The 19,666-nt window shown below is 47.6% G+C and overlaps 1 protein-coding gene across 1 annotated transcript in view; it reads right to left on the bottom strand.

Moving 5' to 3' along the window:
- Positions 1 to 19,666, bottom strand: part of SEC23IP (SEC23 interacting protein) — a 449,917-nt gene that overhangs the window by 246,006 nt on the left and 184,245 nt on the right. Inside the window, exons 5-7 of the mRNA XM_069611949.1 lie at positions 19,141 to 19,230; positions 18,785 to 18,905; positions 17,922 to 18,011 (exon numbers count right to left, since the gene is read on the bottom strand). Coding sequence (XP_069468050.1) covers positions 17,922 to 18,011; positions 18,785 to 18,905; positions 19,141 to 19,230 — 301 coding nt within the window. The remainder of the gene's footprint in view (positions 1 to 17,921; positions 18,012 to 18,784; positions 18,906 to 19,140; positions 19,231 to 19,666) is intronic.

Raw genomic sequence — 19,666 nt, 5'->3', positions numbered from 1 at the left:
ACATCTGAAACAGCAACTTGTAATTTGTGCACACCCGAGGGTCCACCAGATGGACTGCATTTTGTCTACGTCAAGCTGCTCAGCATTTGGCTTGTGGGGTGGCAAGGGGTATTGCAGGGCCCAAAGGGAGGACAATTCTCTGTTGGAATTCACACTTCCCAAGGTTCAGGGGTCAGGACTACTCCAGACAAGTCCTCAGATAGAGGGGTTAGTGAGGAAGAGGGGTAACAAGTGGTTTCCCTCTAGAGGACAAGATGTCCTAGTGACGGGTGATGAAACTGACAACTAGTTTGGTAATTTTTCTTCTCTACAGGGAACTATGCACTACCACCACCACGTTTGACTATATAATAAATATTTACCACAATAACGAGATGGTACAGACAAGGGGAATTGCACTAATTGTATCTGTGTCTTATCTGACAATTGCGCATGTTATTTTCATGTGACTGCATGTTAGTGCATGTGTTCTGCATGTAAATGCATAGCAGAGCCCTCAACTGTAGACAGTTGCCCTAGGGATTGAGGGACCATTTATAATATCCAGTCCCACAACAAATTTGGTCAAGCTGTCAATCACTGACGTAGCCGTCTTTCCTTGTGCCTTTGCAATATGCGCTGCATAATATAAAATGTTTTAACCTAGTCATCTCTGCTGTTGACCGAACTGCATTACTGACCACATGCATCGTATTGCTACTTTTGTTTACATGTCTGCACAGACTAGTCTTATGAAGGGCATTCTTCCACAACAGCGCATCAAAGCTATAACAATGGCAATAGGTGCTACACAAATATCAAATAACCTAACTTCTATGTTGAACATTTTACTCACCTGAAATTTTAAGAAGTGACTTTGGGGGTGCTTACTGTCCCCTGGACATTTGTCATGCATTCAGTTTCGGTCCAGTGAGTTTTAGGCCAAAGACGAATTGAAACTTGCACCTGTGATTTTAATGTACTGTTAGAGGTATGATTTCCGTGTCTACTAAAGGGAATGCCGATTACACCAATTCTGGTGACATACTATCCATGTTTCCCCGAAGTGTAATAGCTTGGTGATCAGTCCAAATGTGTCGAGTCAGTGGCTGTGTTTTACAGTTTCCCCCCATGACTTTAATGGGAGACCCTCTTTTTTGCTATTGTCTGCATCCTGTACTGACTTTTTGGAGGCAGGGAAAGCCCTCATGTCTACTTCTCTTGCTTGTTGCTCACGTTTATGAGGAAAATGAACAGTTCCTAAAACGACAAGTTCCCGGGAGATCATGTCTTCCTTTGTGGAATGCTTGTACTTTAAAGCTGCACACATCACCTTAAAATGAAGTGCGGTAAGGATACTTTGTGTCCCTTTACTTCCATTTTTTTTTAAAACAAATACAACAAAAAAAAAAACAGAAATGTGCGTACCATTAAGAGCACATACTCTAAAACGGCTGTACCATGATATGTTCACCAGTCCTTTGGACGTTTGTGCCTTGGCAGCCACCTTCTTGCCCTCTCGGGTCAGAAATTGTCACACATGAGAATCCCTTTTTGAATATTGTGGATTACTTACCATTGATGGAACTGGTGGCAACTCTTGTCCAAACCCTGGATAAAAGGAGGACTCCTGCAGTAATTCAACATATCATTGGTAAAGCCAAGACACCTACAAAGAAGTGCAACTTGCCTAAAACCTGTGGAAGACGGCATCCCCTACAGCCCAGTCCTGGTAAACTCTGCTCCTCTGTCCTCCTTTCGAGCAGGCCCTCGTCGGTGCTTTGACCCCTGGACTAGTGGGAACAACCTGTCCTGACCCCTGCTTGAGGATCTGTGCCTGCTGAGCCACACCCGGTGGTAGCTTGTGTGTCAAAGTGAAAACACAGGAAAAAGTAAATGCAAGAGAATTCTGCACCGACAGCTGTACGCTTTTGAGGCGCGCTCTCGCCGGGCCGCCGACAAAAAAGCAATGTGAAGATTTCCGTGCGGTTTTTGCACAGTTAGGCGGCGGAACATCCCGCTAGGCGACGGGAACAGAGTCGTCCTTGTTTCTGCGTGGGAAACCCAAGTTTGGGGAAAGAAACACCCGAGAGAAGCGACTGCCCCTCCCCCACCGAGGGAAACCCTGCCAAAGACGCGGCGGCTTAGGGCGGCGCTGGAAGAGGAGGAGAACGGCACACTGAGGTCTGGGGGCGACCAAAGGCACACATCACGCGCCGTCGGGTGCACAATATAAACATATTTGCTCTTAAAACAGCGGACCCACGCTCGCCGGCTGGAAGCCGTGTCCCGGGGTCCAGGCAAGGCGGAGGGACGCAACGTCTCTCTCCCTCTGGCAGGGAGTGCAGGGGCCTGCGCGCGGGCCGCCGGAGAGGAGCGGGTGACAGCGGGACGATCGCCGCCACCCCCCCCCCCCACGGGGACACACAACAGGGGGATGCCGCCGAGGGCTGGGCCCCCCCCCCCGACTACATGGCGGCAGTAACGGCCAAGACGCGAGGGGGAGGTGCCAGACGGTGGATCAGCGCGGAGGAGCTGAGGCAGCAGAAACGGGGAGAACCGGAGACAGAGGTGAGTGCACAGTTCTAAGCACTTCGCCTCTCCCCATCGAGCGTGGGCCAGGGAATGCTTGATCGGCCTGCAAGCACCGCTCCCTTACCAGAAGCGCAGCAACCTCCTCCACCGCCCTCATTGTCAACGGAGCGGCGTTTTGCAAGGGGGGGGAAGCTGCATCAAGGGTGGGGGAACAAGTCTTCACTTGAACAAGGACCTCCCTGGGGAAGGCACAGGGGTGGCAGCACAGACTCTGCACCGAGGCGACCATAAACACAGCGCCCCTGGGGCCCGGCTCTATGGTGCGCGAACACAGAGCAGGGTGAAGTCGCTTTTCTACCCGAAGCCAATACGATAGCTCCCACATCAAGCACAGGGGAGACTCCCAGAGTCTGAACAGGCCCCAGCCCACAATCTAGCGAAAATGTCAAGGGCTAAAGGGAAGGGTGGAGCGTCACAGTCCGCATCGCAACCCCCCCAGACAAGATCCAAACCGGTTACAAATGTGGTCCTCAGAGGCATCAATGACCTCAAAGGACCGGCCAGGCGAAGAACCCATATCAGACATTACCTCCCCTAACCAGAGCTCCCTGCAGCCGACAAAGGACGAAATGCGGGCCTGGTTTGTGGAGCTCCAGGACAAGTTCATGTCCACGGTGCAGGAACAGTTTACCTCAATGAGGAGCGACATGAAGCAGGCAGTACAAGAGTTAAGGATAGATGTGGCCAAGCTGGAGGAACGGACGGACACCCTAGAAAGAATAGTACAAAATGCGGAAGAGGAAGCGAAACAGTGCAGTGAAACACAGGAACACCTGGTCAGGTTAACCCACAACCTGGAAATTCAATGTGAAGATCTCGAAAACCGCTCCCGTAGGTCCAATATCCACATAAAATTCATGCCGGAATCTGTGTTGGACAAAGACCTTAAGAGTGCGGTGCAAGAAGTCTTCGGGGACATAATAGAGGAGCAAGACGCAGAGAGAATTGGGATCGATAGAGTCCATAGGGTGGGTCCGAAAAGATTGGGTGCCCCAGGAGAGAGGCCAAGGGATGTGCTGGCTGCCCCATCATCGTATCCGCAAAAGGAACTGATTCTAAGGAAGGCAAGGCAGCTGGACCACATTAGGATGAACGGGGTGGAAATCCAATTATATCAAGACCTGGCCTCGGCGACACTTTTAAAAAGAAGGGAGATGGCCCCACTAGTGAAAGAACTGGTGGCGAAAGAAATCAGATACAAGTGGACTTTTCCATTTGGTCTTCTATTTGAGTGGGAGGGTAAACCGAGAAGAGTGACCACCTGTGAGGAAGGACTCCATACAATGGGCCTGCAAGTGGAGGAGGGCGTCGTAAGAGGAGACAGGACTAGGGGGGATCTGCACAAGAGGCCAAGGGGATGGGAGGTGTTAAGGCACATGAAGAAACAAAATGGTGGGGGAACAGCAAGACACCCAGCGGGTGAGAAATAGAAATTTCTAAGGGAACACAGAGTGGACGGTTTTAAGAGTAGAGAAGGCAGGAGTAGATGGTTTCGAATGAATCACGGAATATCATATATGCGGCGGCCAGGCAGAGGTTCTGGAGGGGACACTATCTGGGTCAGCGGGAGATGCGGGGTTTAGGATTCCCCGCAAAGTTAGTCCTGAGTCATGAGAGGGCAAGGAGCGATAGGCGCAACGCCCTAGCAACCTTAGGTGCCTGGGCCCTCCTTGGGATCAAAGTTGAGTTTCAGTTAATAGTTGGGGGGTAAGTTGAACAGTTTGGGGGATGGGGGGGTGGGAGAGACTCCGGAGAAGGGGTGGGATCACGAATAGCGGGAAAGCAGACATTAGCAACAGACTAGACGAGATGGTGAATTTTAGAATCTTCTCACTAAATGTAAGGTGGCTGAATTCGCTGGTGAAGAGGAAAAAGTTGGAGGGACTGGCTAGAAGGGAGAAGGCGGATTTTTTTTGCTCCTCCAGGAGACTCATATTAAGGCACAAGATAAAAAGAAGATATTTCTGAAAGGGTACACGATATGGGCGCAGGCGAATGTGGGGGAAAAAAAGAGCTGGATTGATGATTCCAGTGAGTTGGGGGGTGTTGGGGCAATCCTCTTAGATACACAGGTGGACAAGGAGGGGAGGTTTGCATTTGCTAACCTCACAATAGATGGATCCAGTATTACCCTAACGACTATATACGCGCAAAATACGGGACAAGATGGATTTCTGATAGACACCCTAGGGAAACTAGAGGGATTTGCGAAGGGTGAGATAATACTGGGAGGAGACCTAAACCTAGCCTGGCAACCCAAGCTGGATAGGAGCGCGGGGAGAAAGCCATGATCAGAGAGCCCCGTCCAAACAACTTAAACAAAAGATGGAAGATATGGCGCTACATGATGTCTGGAGGGAAAAGAAGGGTCAGGCCGGCGGGTTCACGTTTTACTCACACGTGCATAACACGATGTCGAGGATTGACTCCTTCTGGGTGTCGGTGGGTTTGCTGGGGAAGATCCAGGGTATAGATTTGGGCGCTATTACTATATCAGATCATACTTCATTATGCCTGGACTTCCAGATCCCAGGTAGAGGAAGGGGTCTCTGGAAATGGAGAATGCCTTCTGACATTCTGGTGGACAGTGTGCTGGGAGGGACCGTGGGGGGAAAAAAATTAACGAATACTTTGACCTAAATGACAATGGAGAAGTACCGCCGGCGTCAGTTTGGGAGGCCTTCAAGGCAGTAATACGTGGGCACATAATAGCCCTAAAAGCCACCAAGGACAAGCAGACCTATGAATGGGAGAGGACATTGGAAAAGAAAATAGTGGTCATTCATGGGGAGATGGTAGCTCATCCCACAAGAAGCCTCAAGAAGGCGCTGAGGCACGTGCAGGTACAATTAGATATGCTTCCAAACAAAAAAAGCAGAGAAATCCCTACTTTACTTAAAGCAACGTTACTATATCAAGGCCAATAAGGCGGATAGATACCTTGCAAGACTCCTCAAAGGGAAACAAAATGCATTGGCAATATTGAAAGTAAAGGATGCTAAAGAAGAGACTCAAACATGCAGGTTTTATCCACGGTAGACAAACACATGATAACTTAAGAAGGATTATCCACCTGGTAGAAGAAATAGGCTTCACCCACACACCAACAGTATTGCTCTCCCTAGACGCCGAAAAGGCTTTTGACCGGGTGGAATGGTCCTTCCTTTTTAGAACGCTGAAACACATGGGATTTGGGGACCAATTTATCAATATGGTAAAGGCTAACTACAACTCCCCATCGATAAGAATAGCAATAAACGGGGAAGTAACAGACACGGTTGAGATATCATGAGGTATGAAACAGGGTTGCCCCCTCTCCGCTCTTCTCTATGCTATCATCTTAGAGCCTCTCCTAATTAAAATCAGGGAAACGGCAGGGGTAAAGGGGATAGAGATGGCGGGCAGACAACAAAGTTATAGCATACGCAGACGATATGCTGTTGGCTTTGGAGGACCCCGAGAACTCCCTAGTACAAACCCTAAAAGAACTGGAGGAATTCGGGGGGCTATCAGGTCTAAAGATAAACAGAAAAAAGTCAGAAATGTTGCTCTTAGCGGGAGATAAGGGGGCTCTGGGCAAAGTGGCGGGAAAGCTTGATCTAAAAATAACAGAAGGTATTAAGTACCTAGCGGTGACACTCATGAACAGGCCTGATCTACAAAAACAATCATCCTAAACTGCTGGATAGTGTAAAGAAGGATCTAGACAGATGGTGCCCACTTAGGGTCTCATGGTGGGGCAGAATACAGTCAGTAAAAATGAACATTCTCCCCAAGATGCTTTATTACTTTCATGCCCTCCCTGTGACTGTCTCAAACTCTTTCTTCAAAGCACTGTCCAAGGCCATCTCGCTATTTGTGTGGAACAGAAAACCCCCTAGGGTTGCCAGGGCCATCCTCACTGCACCGATCAGGGCAGGGGGCCTAGCACTCCCCCACTTCAAGAAATATCAAGCTGCACAACTCTGGATCTTGAGGGAATGGCTGGGAGAGGACCAATGCACCACCTGGGCAATGCAAGACAAGGCAGTGGCTAGGACCCCCCCTGCAGGACCTATTGTGGAAACACAAACAGCACAGACATCCGAATCTTCGCATTAGTGAGGTCATGAAAACCACCATCGAGGCATGGGACGCTCAAACCAGGAAGGGAATCATGACCAGTCCCTTTACACCTATATGTCGAAACCCACTGTTCCCACCGGGCTGCGAATCCTGGGGATTTGAAAAATGGGAGGAGGCAGGGTGCAGGAAAATTGGAGAAATGACCCAGGACAAAGAATTAAGGTCGTTTGCAGAGTGCAAAAAAATGTGGAAACTGACGGATGCAGCCAGATATAAATAGGAGCAAATAAAGCACTGGCTCACCACTCCAGAGATATTTCAGGCAGCCACAAGGGATCCAACACCATTTGAAAGATATATAATAACCAATCCGGGGCGACAAAACGGGTGTCAACACTATACCACTTCATTAACACACCAGAAGAAGAAATCAAATGGGCATACATGAAAAGATGGGAGGGGACGCTGGGGGAGGACATTTCTAGACAGCAGTGGGAGGAACTGTGGGTTGGTATCCCAAAACTCACCCGGGTGGTCCAGACCTGGGAAATGTGGCTTAAAATCATCACGCAATGGCATTACACTCAGAAAGGATCAAATCAATGTATCCGGAAAAGTCGGATAGCTACTGGAGAGGGTGCACGGAAAAGGGCACATGGAGGCATATCTGGTGGGACTGTCAGGGTGTGAAGGGTTTCTGGAGGGAGGTCCAAACGGAAATGGCAAAAATATTTCCTGATGCAGCTCAAATGGGGGAGCGGGTGTGGTTGTGCGGATTAACGGACCTACAGGCCAAAAGACTCCACAAAGCACAATGGAGAAGTTTCATGGGCTTAGTTATTGCAGCTTGGGCCACAATCGCCCAAAACTGGAAAAAACAGGACCAGCCTCTAGTGTTTACTTGGCTACAAAAAGTTTGACCACAAATGACAATGGAAAAGATAACACACCACCTAGAGGCACAGAGGAACTCCTTTACGAAGGGGTGGGGGGCGGTGCTGGAGTATTTGAAGTCGGACTATATGGAACAATGGTGCCCGCAAAATATTAAAATCTGACATTTTTGGCACAAACATTTCTAGAAAGTAGAACAGCATGTGATCCTACTCTTCCTGGGGGTGGGTGAGTTTGTGGAATTGATGATTTGATGTCATGTTTAAGAAAACAATAAAAATATGTTATAAAAAAAATAAGCAGCAAGGACACAGTCATAGTCTGATATGCAGGGGGTTTCAAAAGAGAGGCAAAGTTGCAAAAAGGTCAGAATTTTCCAACTCTGCCATCCTAGCGTTTCAGAGAGCATAGAAAGCACACCTCTCAATATCAGCTCTTAAACTCAAATTAAGAATATAAACTATTGTTAAAAATCCATTGGGGACCAGTCAGACAGACCCTGGGTCTTTCTCCAAAAGACTTTTATACACGCTTTGACCCTTTCTTTCAACATGCACACAGAGGACTTATCACGTGGCCGGACACATCCCAATGATCCCAAAGAGCCAATGCCCAGGGCGTGCTTTACCAATCCTCTGAGCTTATCCCATCATTTATCCAACTCTCTACCCACTCTCAGCAACAGCACTGGAGTGAGAGTTTACCAGAAAGTGAAACAAAAATAAACGACAAGATGCTACCAACATCTTTGTGAGGGAAATTGGAACAATGACAACTACTATTGCAGAGCTTCCTTTAATAACAGTGGAAAAAATGTTCTGCAGGCTCGAGAGTAATTCCCCTATGTTTGATAAGGCAGTGACTCTGCGATGGAAGAGGAAGCACGCACAGGAGATGCAGCATCAAACAGTGCAAGAGGAGGCATAAACACGGACTAACAGACGGGTAAGAGGAGAAGGAACTGAATGTGAAGACACAAGATGCAAGTGGGTAAAAGGTGTGGGGAGTTCAAAGTAACTATCAGGAGAATACATGTACAGTGCTGCCACCGCAGAGGACAGTAAATCTGCAGCAGATAGGACTAAAATCCTTTCCAGGGTGAAGTTTCATTTCTGACTGGAGGTCATAGTTCACTGGTTGGAATGTCTGCCTTGAGGCATCCTACTGAAGACTCCAGAAAGAACTACCAGGTCTTGGTTTCTTTATGTCATGACCAGCTTCAGGCAATGGTTAGAACACAAGGGTCGCAGCTTGAAAGGTTGCGAGAGTCTGCGACTGGTGCTTCAGAGATTTGACAATGCAAGGTAAAGTAAACATAACTTACAGCCACCACCCCTACCACTCCCATTTCACTTTCAGTACGAGATCTCGAATGGCACTCTTAAGCTGCTGCCTGCTCCAGTTTACAACTGAGCCCTAGAGGTAGAGGAAGATGGTGATGAAAGAAACTCTTTGCTCCACTGTCAGGGTTCCCCACCATTCACTGATAAGATGGAGTCAGGGTGTCTAAGGCAGGGGCTGGAAGTAAGGGGCGTGTTATTCATTAGGTCTGTGGGTAGCAGGGAGGTATGTCTTTTCAGTACACAGTATTATTCCTTAACTCTCTTTGTAGGAAACTAGTGTTATCCCAAGACAAGATGGAGGCCGATACCCAGCACTGATTGGCTATTGGGCTGTTGTGCTATTGTGAGGTAGTTTGGAATCTTATTTAAGATTCTAAGTTGCCTTTCATTCAACTTCCAGAGCAGGTTACAACAGTTCCAGTTCCTGAAAATTAAATCACAGAAAGCAACCCATTTCAGTTTGAGCAGTTTCTGACTTACTTCAGCCATCAACCAGAGATGGTCTGAATTTAGAGCTTCAGATAAATTCAAAGAAAATCATTTTCAGAAAACTCTTCAGTTGCGAGCCAAGCAGAGAAAGAAAGTCAAGCCAGCTACAGCAACAATAAGGCTAAATTAATTATTTCCTGGAGAAGAAGTTTAGAAAAGAGAAACTAATTTACACGTGTAAATATACTGTTAGTAGTTAGCTGCAGAAAGAAACCGAGTGATGGGAAGATTAACAGCTTTCCTTAATTTGCGCACACGAACCGCCGGGCACCTGCGCCATTCGAAGTATGGCATTGGCGGCCCCCCTTAGTGCCGACCCCCTCATTGGGCACGGCGGGGTCAGGTCCACGGCCTGGGGGGCACCGCCCAGAGGAGGGTGACGCAGGACAGTGCGACGGGGCACAGGCCTGGCCCCATAAAGGGGTCCCCAGGCCGTGGGCTCAGTCTTTTTTCGGTTTCCTGTTTGTTGCTGCAGTCCAGGGAGAAGGAGTTTCCAGCGTTCGAGAGGCTAGAGAATCCATGTTCCAGAAGGAGAGGCCGTGTTCGCTGGTGGAAGGAGGTCGAGGGCAGTACATTGGTGGACAGGCACTGGTCAGGAGTGTTCAGCAAGGGAAAAGCAAGGTTTGAGGTAGTGGGAGCCGGTAGTGTGGGTAGCCAGTTCGGGTTATAGTGGGAACACAATGTTTGCCGTGTTGGGTCGGGGCGGGCACAATGTGCGGCTGCCAGGTAGGGGTGCAGCGGTTATATAATGCAGGCTATATCGGGTCGTATCGCACGACCGTCAAAGGGCGCAACTCGGAGGGCGGAAGGTAGTATGGCAGGATGAATGTCAGGGCACAGGAATGGGATATAGTAGTGAGGTGGGGACAGGGTCCGGGGGAGCTGGGCAATGTTAACGGCAATGTTCGTAAATTAAGTGGTTTGTGTAGGTCGGCTGCATCCCAAGTGGAAAGTAGCAATTGGAGGACAAGGATCAGCGACCGGTGAAAGATTAAGTGTAGGCAAGGAGGAGATAATTATGGCATGGCAGACTGCAGAATTTCGGAAGGGGTATTTGTGTGGTGAAAAATTGGTTTTTGCGTGGAAATGCGGGAGGGAACATGACGGGAACAATGAATGGAGAGGTCCAGCCAAGGAACTATTAAGGATTTGAGTGCTACCGGCGCTAGACTGCGCTGCCACGCAGCGTTGGGGGCAGAGGATTGACAAATATGGTGTGCAGAAACTGTCCCATATGTTGCTTTATTTTATCGGCGCGTATGGCCTCATTTGTGTGGGAGGGGAGGACAGGGATTTCAGTAATACGAATACATAAAAATGAGGCGCAATATGCACTATTTATTGGGGATGGCGGTGGGGGATGGGTAACGCAGACAAGGGCATCCTATATGTCCTGGTCGGAGTTGGAAATGGAATTGTGGAGCAGCATCCTTGTGCGGCAAGGAGGACGATAAGGTATACAGAGGAGAGTAGTATGATTTGCCCCAAACGTTGTTTGGGATTGGTTTATATTGGATTGTGGGTGCCCACACCAACGCGGGGGGAATGGGTGGCAAACCCACCCAAAACTTAAGATATGTCACAGCAGCACTTAGTTGTCACTGCATAGTGGGAACTAATTGACGGGTGCATGATGGGTGCTGTAGTGACGCTTAGGGGGTTTTGGGTATGGGTCGTCGAGGGAGGTGAAATGTATAAGTGTCTTATCTCTACGTTGTAATACTATGTGTTAACAGTTTTCTGCAATATAGAGTGGATATGGGGAGGGGTGATAACCCGTGCATCTGTCCATTTGGACCCATTACATAGCAACTACTCATTCCCTTTTCCTCCCCCAGAAATGTATAGAATGAGTCTTGTTTTTCTGTTTTTGGCATAAAAGGCCGCAGATTTATTTCCCACAACACCATAAAATCACACTGCACACAATAGTGGAAATAACTGAAGATGCAGCGACTGCTCCGTGTCCAACAACTTGCTTCCCCCTTCCCTTCCAAAAGTTCAGTATAGGCCCAACTCTCCCAATCCTTAGCACCTGAGCCTCGCCTGCCCCTGCAGGTGTTTGTGGGCGGTGAGAGTGCAGTTTCCTTGGGGGAAGTTGAGCCCTTGTTGTTCCCCCCCCCACACGCCCCTGCCGCTTAGGCTCTCAAGGGGCGCTGGTCTGAGAAGGGTGAAGACCCTTCCGGCTTTCTCCTGACTCATCCGGAGTCTGTCTCTTGTGCTTGGTCGCCCAAACACTGCCACACCACCTCGCCGTCCTGCGACGTCGACGACCAGGCTTGTCCGTGCCTTGCCCTGTTTGTAGGGTGGGTGGGTGGAAAACAAAATCCTCCTCTTAGTATCTGCGGGCGGGTGTCCTTCTGCAAAGGCTGGATGGCTGCTGCAGGCAGACAGGAGCCCGTCCGTTATAAGGGGTTAGCTCCGCCCCTTTCCATTGTGGCTCTTCGCGAGCTTTCCCAATTCTTGCCACGCTTTCGGCCGGCGCCTCCCCTTCGCCCCCAAGGGGAAGGGGAGGACACCGCCCGGGTTATCGGGGTTCCTCTATTTTTGTTTCTTCCGTTCGTCGTCCTTGGCATTTCTGGGGGAGACTGAATTTGCAGGCAGTATGCAGTTAAGGAAAAGGATGGGCCCGCGCGCCGGGCAATGCATACAGAACGGTTTACAAACACATTCCCTTTCATGAGACAAATGCTTATCATGGGTAAGGGGGGGTGGGAGGGTAACATGGTTTATGTTTAACCATCTGCTTTGCATATGGGGACGAGCCGTTTCACGATGCTGGCCGCATGCAAAAAAAATAAAAATGGTAGCACTTTATCGGGCCTGTATTATATTGTGCTATACAAGGCCTTGTAGGACGTCAAGGAGCACCAGCAATCATGCACGAAATAGGGTTCCTTTTAGGGACATGGCATGGTGCCTACATGGGGTTGGCCTCGGCACACGGCAGTTGGGCTGGAACGACGTTGAGAAAACAGGCCTGAGGGGGATATTCTAGGGCCCAGTCGAATGAGGGGTAGCTGGCAGTCTTAGGAAGGAGCAATGGCGTTAACTTGAGTTAACGTGCATTTCATATATCTTGGGTCCTGTCGCAGCGTTGGGATGCTAGCAAGCCGCATTGCGCTCTTCCGCTATGCATGTTTTTAAAGTACATGGGGAATGCAAGCATTGGGGAGTAATGGAGACTTGTGGCTAATGGCGACTGGCTGAAGGGGCTAGGATTCATGCCGAGGCATATGAGCGGACTGTACCATGGATAAGTACTGTTTCCCACAACGGCTGTTGGGCGATTTACCCATGCATATTTTGAGCGTTATGTTTTATAACGCGCCTACACACAAGTGTTTGACTTTTTGTTGTGCTGTTGCAAGTGCCATTGTTTTCTCTAGACCCCCTTGGAATGTTTGGGTGCGCAGGAGGGTTAAAATCACGATGCAGCGCGGGGAATGGGGTGCAATGTTGTATTTGGAGGACAGTAGGTTTATAAGTTGTATAGGTTGTGCCCCGGTGCAGCGGGCGGGAGGGCCTCCGATGTTAGAATTAGAATATTGGTGTTTTGCGACAGGGCAAACGGCGGCCAGTACGGGGCGGGGGTTTCAGTTATAAAAAGAGAAAATACATCATGCTTGCCATCATGAAGGGAAATGAACCGTATTCTGGTCAGAATGCATCGTGTTTATGTTTAGAATGGTAAGAGCACGGTGAGGGAGATAGGTTTTTCAACTGTAATTTAATTACATGGTATGGTAGTACTACAGACTAGGCCTCTCTTAAAGGGAGCAAATGGGAGAAAATGGTAGCCGGTTGAAGGCAAGCGTCCCCAACCAGCACGATCCTGCCCGCAATGAGAGAAAATGATGGACTCTCCCAAGTTGGGAATAAAGCCAAGACAGAGTGCGGGTGAGCTTAAGTGGGAGTTTATCAATCAGAATAGGGCATGATAAGAACTCTGCAAACTCCGAGAGCGCTCTGTCTGACAATAGCAAAGACAGGCATATATATTTACAAAAATCGTCATCAGAACCTACATACTATAGGGGGCACAAGTTCAATGGGATTGGGTGGCGACGACTAACTATAGGTGCTGCTGTGGTGTGGTTGGCCTTGGCTGGAAGACGTCACTGGTCAGCCTCGTGGGTTGGGCTGGGCCCGGCAGGTCGGCTTGAGTCCATCCGGGCGGTGTTGTTGTGCCAATGTGGCCTGTGTCAGAGATTAATGCCTTTCCTGGCTTATTTGCCCTAGGCCATGCACACCGCAGTCATTCAGTCATTGCAATATTATTCTCTTTAGTAAATCTTTCAATAGGTTATTCTACAGGTTAATGCAACACAGGAGGAATGCACCTTGTGAGGGGTCTGATGGTCATTTGTCAGGGCACGATTACCAGTGTCCTGTTGACCGGTACCATAGGTCGAGGGGCTGGGTCTTAGGGCATGGGACGGGCGGTACATGTCTTTCTGTCTTGTTAGAAGTTATTATGAATGGGCCGCTGTATATTGCCACAGTGTTGGGTGTCTTGATTACACAGAGTCATAAGTCTTAAGGTGATCCGGTGGGTTGTGGGGTTTACGAGGGGGAGCTGGTGGATCTGTGTATTCAGGCAGAGGTTTACTGCCGTGTTGTAAATAACGCAGGTGGCGGGCAGTGGCCTTGGGAGCTGCAGAGGGGGCTACAAATCTTTGAAGCGGCTCCAGTCTGGTCGGGGGGGAGGTGGAGCAGCGCGGCGCGGGCCTCTGCTTTCTTGCTTGGCAGTCTTCGCAGGGTGGGAGGGGGAATGACCTTGCACATATTCACAAAGGTATCTTCCTCGTGTGTTGCCGACTTTAAAGGTGAAAACATCACAAACATTTGAACACTCTATAATACTTATTTGAATCACTTGAGAACATACATTTCGATTTTACTACATGTGTCTCGAATATAACCAGTCTGAGCACCTTATTCGTGCACTATGTTTTAATAACTACAGCATTTAGTTATATGCATATACATTTACAGTAGGTGAGGTAGCAGTGAGGTTGGTGGAGCACATAGAAAATGACTCTCCACCGTACGTGACGGTAGTGGCACATAAGGGGCTTAAGCATACACGCATGACAAATGCATTCTCGCACGTTCTTCACATGAGCCCTCTGTATAATTACATTCGTCTTCTCTTGTACTCTAGCAGCATTAGTCCGGTTATGGCGCAGGACCATGGAGTGTCGGTTTTTTAGTGATACACATAACAAATAACCCTTGGAACGCTCTTTCATTGTTAGTACCCAACTGCAGTGGTGTGGGCTCTTATATTGCTAAGATCATGGAAGTATGTATTCTATCATGGTTATGCATTTTGCAGGTTTTCGTAATAGCAAAGGATTTGTGGAGAGGTGCACATTTTTTGCAAGTGGTCTTGGCACTAATATTTTTCCTCCTGTGCCCCTGCTTCACAATTCCAGTTCTCATGGATGTGTTGACACGAGATGTTGCAAACTAAGAATGTATGTTCATTGTGAGTGAAGGTCACCCGCTTTGAATTTTTGCTTGCGAGCTGAGAAAGCCCACGCGTCGCACACACAGTATAAGGTTCTATTGTTTTTTGAACTTGAGAGACAGGGACCATTCCGAAAGGTTTCAGTTTATGAAAAATCGTTGACACGAACGGAGTCTGCGTTACGGTCTGCATTACGCCAAGAGAATGGAAATGCCGAATATAATGCAAGTTTCACTTTAGATGATTTTATACCAGAACTAGTCCAAATATCATTAGCTGACCATTATTGCTGGGTTACATTGCACTTGTTCGTTCTGTGTGGCATATTGCAATGAAACGCAAGTACAACCTTTGTGTGCTGGTCTTTTTACCGGGCACATGGGTAGTTCAGCATCGACACGCATGTAGACCACCACTTGTTTCCCCCTGGTTCAACGCTAATAAATCATTACATTGTGCACCTCGAATTGTTGCCTCAGCTTTCCCATTACATTTAGAGCTGAACATACTCCATTGCACAATCCTCGGAAGCAAATAGTGGAGTACTTTCCACTTTGTGTTCTCTCTGTTCACATTGCGTCACGTCTGTACTAATAAGTAAAATAATTAATTGTAATAAAGATCGGCTACTGAGACACATTTCTACTTTTATGTTTTGCCAACAGGAACATCCTGCCATTCTGCGATTGTCATCTATTCCAGACCCCAACCGATGGTTTCTTCAACCATCAGCTGCAGCTACATGTCAATCACTGGATTTATTTGACTCTTTTTTGGGACGATTGCCAAGGGCTGATATGCCCTTACGCTGTACCATCCATTAGGAGCAACATAACCTTTACAGTGGTCTAGTGGCAAGTTGATGCACAAGCCTTGCAATTCACTGTGCTACCTAAGTGCTTCTTTTACCCAAAATGAACACCCTGTGTACCCAAAAGGAACAGCGCGTGACTCCCGATAAACATTTGTGGATCGAGAGCAAAGAAAAACAGTTCCATTTTGATTGAATATGTCAATCGCCGAATGTTTTCGAAGCATTTACTGTGAAATAAATGTACTTTACCAATTGTACAGTCCTGCTGTTTCTTTTTAAAGTACAGTTTCATATTCCGAATTGTGACGCTCTGTGTTGTGAGACGATGTGTGTTGTTTTCCAGGTTCTGCGTCAAGTCGCTTAGGTGACGACTGGGCGCGTTTGGCTACGCTGCCCAGTAATGTCAGGGAGAAAGGCGGAGAATATCAATGATTTGGTGATGTCAGGCTCAGGGGCGGGGGATATGATTTAGTGCCGCAAAGACAGGTTACCCTGGGCGATGCAGCAAGTGATAAGATTATCACAAGATGGCCGCGACTGCTGCCCGATTTCGATTGTGTACAAAAGACAAAAATTACAGTAAGGTGCATAGGAAATGTGTGTACGATCGATCAACGTATTGTTAAAAACACATGGTCGAACCATAGGGACAATATTTCTGACCGCACCAGTCCTTTAAATAGAAGGGGAAAAGAAATGCAAATAAAAATGAAAAAATAAAAATGAAAAAAAATAAAAGAAAAATGGCCAAAGGGTAGTGTGTGATGGGGCCTCGACGGGTCTGCAAAGACCGGAAGGGGCGGGGGGGAGGGGGGTTAGTTAGGATGCTATTCCTCAGCACAGAATCCTGAGGGTAGCAGCGAAACGGAACACCTGTAAGTTAACTCCTAACTTTATGAAGGTTTATAAATTTTGCTGCAGCAATTTTCCTTCCACTCAGACAACTGGTCATGCCTCTCATTTGGGCTGCAGGTGGTGGGGTGGTTCACATGGAGGAGGGTAGCGGGTAGGAAAGGTGGGGATGCAGGGGTGTGGGTGGGTGTATATATTATATATATATATATATATATAGCAGGTGTAGCCGTGCCCCCACTGAGGGTGTCGGCGCTAAGTCTTTGGTTCAATCAAGTATTTGTGTAATCAGGTAGAGAAAGGTATGCATGCATGCATTGATAAGGCAAAGACACGTGGGTGTTAACTTCACTAGATTTCCAAGACTGTTACTAAAGCTGAGCGTTGTGCGTGTTTAACATTACTAATTCATGCACAGAAGCAATTCGGTAATTCTTCTTTAGTGTGCACGTGCAAGCTTCAAGACGTTCTTTGTTTTTGAACTGTGAGAATGCCTTGCACCAAAGGCCTTTTCCAAGTAAAGGACCTGGCAACTGACTAGTATGTCATGCACGTCTTTCTCTGAAGCCGCATCCTGAATAGAAAAAGACGTTAGTCTTCAGAGTTCAGCCCTCCCGGCCCAGCGTATGAGCCCCAAGGATCACTCCCCCTTTGGAAAGTTGTGTCTTGCACTGTCCCGATGCAAAGAGTCATCGATAAAAAGGCACCGGTCGCAAGCAGCGAGGTGAATGTTTTAAAAGTAAATAGGTTATTGGAGAAAAGACTTTCCACTTAACCTTTTAAAGTTAAAAAGTTTTCAAGTTTTTTTTTTTAAAGTTCATAATCGGAAGGAAAAAAGACAGGAAAAAAACAGGTAAAATAAAGACTAGGATTGTAGCCTGAAAAATTAGAAGGCATGTGCAAATAGCACAAGGTTGGGAGGAGAGTGTTGTGGCACATTTCAAGCAGTTCAGCAGCAACACAGTCTTTTTCTACATGAGCCTTTCAGCTAAAAGGCTAAGGCTACATGTACTGTGAAGGTTTTAAGGGAAATTCATGCTGTAGACAGTAAGGGCTGTGATGAGAAAAGTGTTAATGATTTGCTGTGTTCCCTTTTAGGTCAGGAGAATAGCCTATTAGGAGAAGGTTGAAGGTGGGGAGGGTGACTGGCGGGTGACCAGTCTGTTATTTTATCCACTTCCCCCTTTCCCCTTGCGTTTTCCTGCCTGGCAATTGTTTTAAAGAATTGATTGGCGTACGAGTTTAGGGGGCCTGGTGGGCTCATCTACACTCCTGCAGAAATAGCTCGGACACGACAGCAGCCATCATTCAAACTGAAGCTACTTGATACAGTCCAAAAGCAAGAAAGAGCAACTAGAGATTCAGGGGACTGAATGCTGTCTCACGCAATATGCTGAAAAGCAGCTAGACTTACCACACTCGACTATGCTCCGGAAGCGTAGGTCACACACTGGGCCGATGCCATGGACCATGAACACCAAATGGTCGACTTCTGGTAGCTCACCTGCAAAGGACACGAATAAGCACATCATCAAGATGGCAGCATGCATGCTACCACTGCAAAACAGCATCTCTGTACCTGAAAGGCCTGGATTTTAAAGGAATTACCTTTTATTTTGTGCAGCACAAGAGCCTTTATATAAGGATGGCACTGCCATACTTCTCACCTCACAAGTCCAACCACATTCAGAAGTAGTTTAACTGGCACAAATATCAGACTGGTTAAGTATCAAGTGAGCGCTGCTCTCTCGCAAGACAGATCAGCCAGGAAGCACTGTCTGCATATTTATCAAAAACCAAAAGAGTGCAGCATAATACTCAAACCGTTGGTTAGACCCTTTAACCTTAAAATGAGGACTGTAAAAGTGATCCGTAGGTGAGACAGACATGAGAATCTTAAAAAGTGTGCACATTTTTGGGAACAAATGCATATCTTTTTAACTACAAGTACATGCTAATAAAGGTTTCCACCTGACTGACAGAGCCCCTCCCCTAACACTCCACCTCTCCCCACCCCCCCCAAGATGAGATCTAACCAGAGAAACAGCCCCATTGTGACACTATATTCATGACACTGCCTTATTGGTGAAGCAGGATGTGCTTCTGAAGAGGTAGAAGTGCCAATCATCGTCATGTTCCGAGAGCACAGCCTTCAACCAAGCGAGTAAACAATGCTGGCACACATCAGCTCGACCCAAGTTATCTAAAGCCATCATTGTCACTGATGTTGCAGAAAGGAGATTACACTCAGAGGTTGCATTACTTTTCTTTACACACCATCAGGTATTTCATCGTGATCATCATCAATTCCACGTTTTACAACTCTAGGCCTTGTCTGCCCATCCTGCGTGGTGCCCCATTCATCAGGAACCGCGGACGGCTGGAACTGAACGATAACCTGGAGAAAAAATAATGATAATAAAGTGGTGGTTCTCTGCAAACACGCAGTCATCCTAAAAGATACCAGAAAAAGGAGGAGTCCACACAGAAGAGAGCGTAGCTATGCGTAAGGTAATTTTTTGCTGCACACAGAATATCCAAACATTAGTGGGACAATCCAATGCCATGGTCCTTTAAAGCCTATGAGAACCAGAGGGACAGTCATTCAATTAGATCACATGCAACAAGGTTACCTTGGGATTGTGCATGACGATTGTTTCACCGCTCGCAAACTCCAGGCGTTTATGCCACTGGTTGCCAGTCACAGCTTTTTTGTACTCAATCTAAAAAGACAACACAAATGAATTAAAGCATCACAAACCTCAGCGCATTTCTGTACAGAACTTGACCATGTGAACGTGTGCATCTTAGGATTCATGAAGGCATAGTCTCAATGCTTCGGCTCCTATTATCGTTATCAGATGCCTGGGCCAAATGAGAAGCAGAAGACAGAGCCAGGGCTAATCATTTGCACGCTAAAGCTACCAGCCAGTCAAAAAAGTCCCTTGCCACCTGGTATGTACGCCACTTCTCCACATACATGCACCACAAATGTTGGAAGAGTGAGTGATCACTCACCAATGGCTAGCAGAGTGTGTCAATTTAGTGGCCAAGAGAGGGTCATACATGCGACTGAATTCAAGAGCACAATACATTTAAATAGTAAGAGACCTGCACTATATAAAGCCCACCCACCAATAGTTCTTCAATAGATCCTCC

Source organism: Ambystoma mexicanum, chromosome 8, assembly GCF_040938575.1.
Source record: "Ambystoma mexicanum isolate Mex_15411 chromosome 8, UKY_AmexF1_1, whole genome shotgun sequence".
Classification (NCBI taxonomy): domain Eukaryota; kingdom Metazoa; phylum Chordata; class Amphibia; order Caudata; family Ambystomatidae; genus Ambystoma; species Ambystoma mexicanum.
This window is presented reverse-complemented; position numbering and strand designations above follow the sequence as displayed.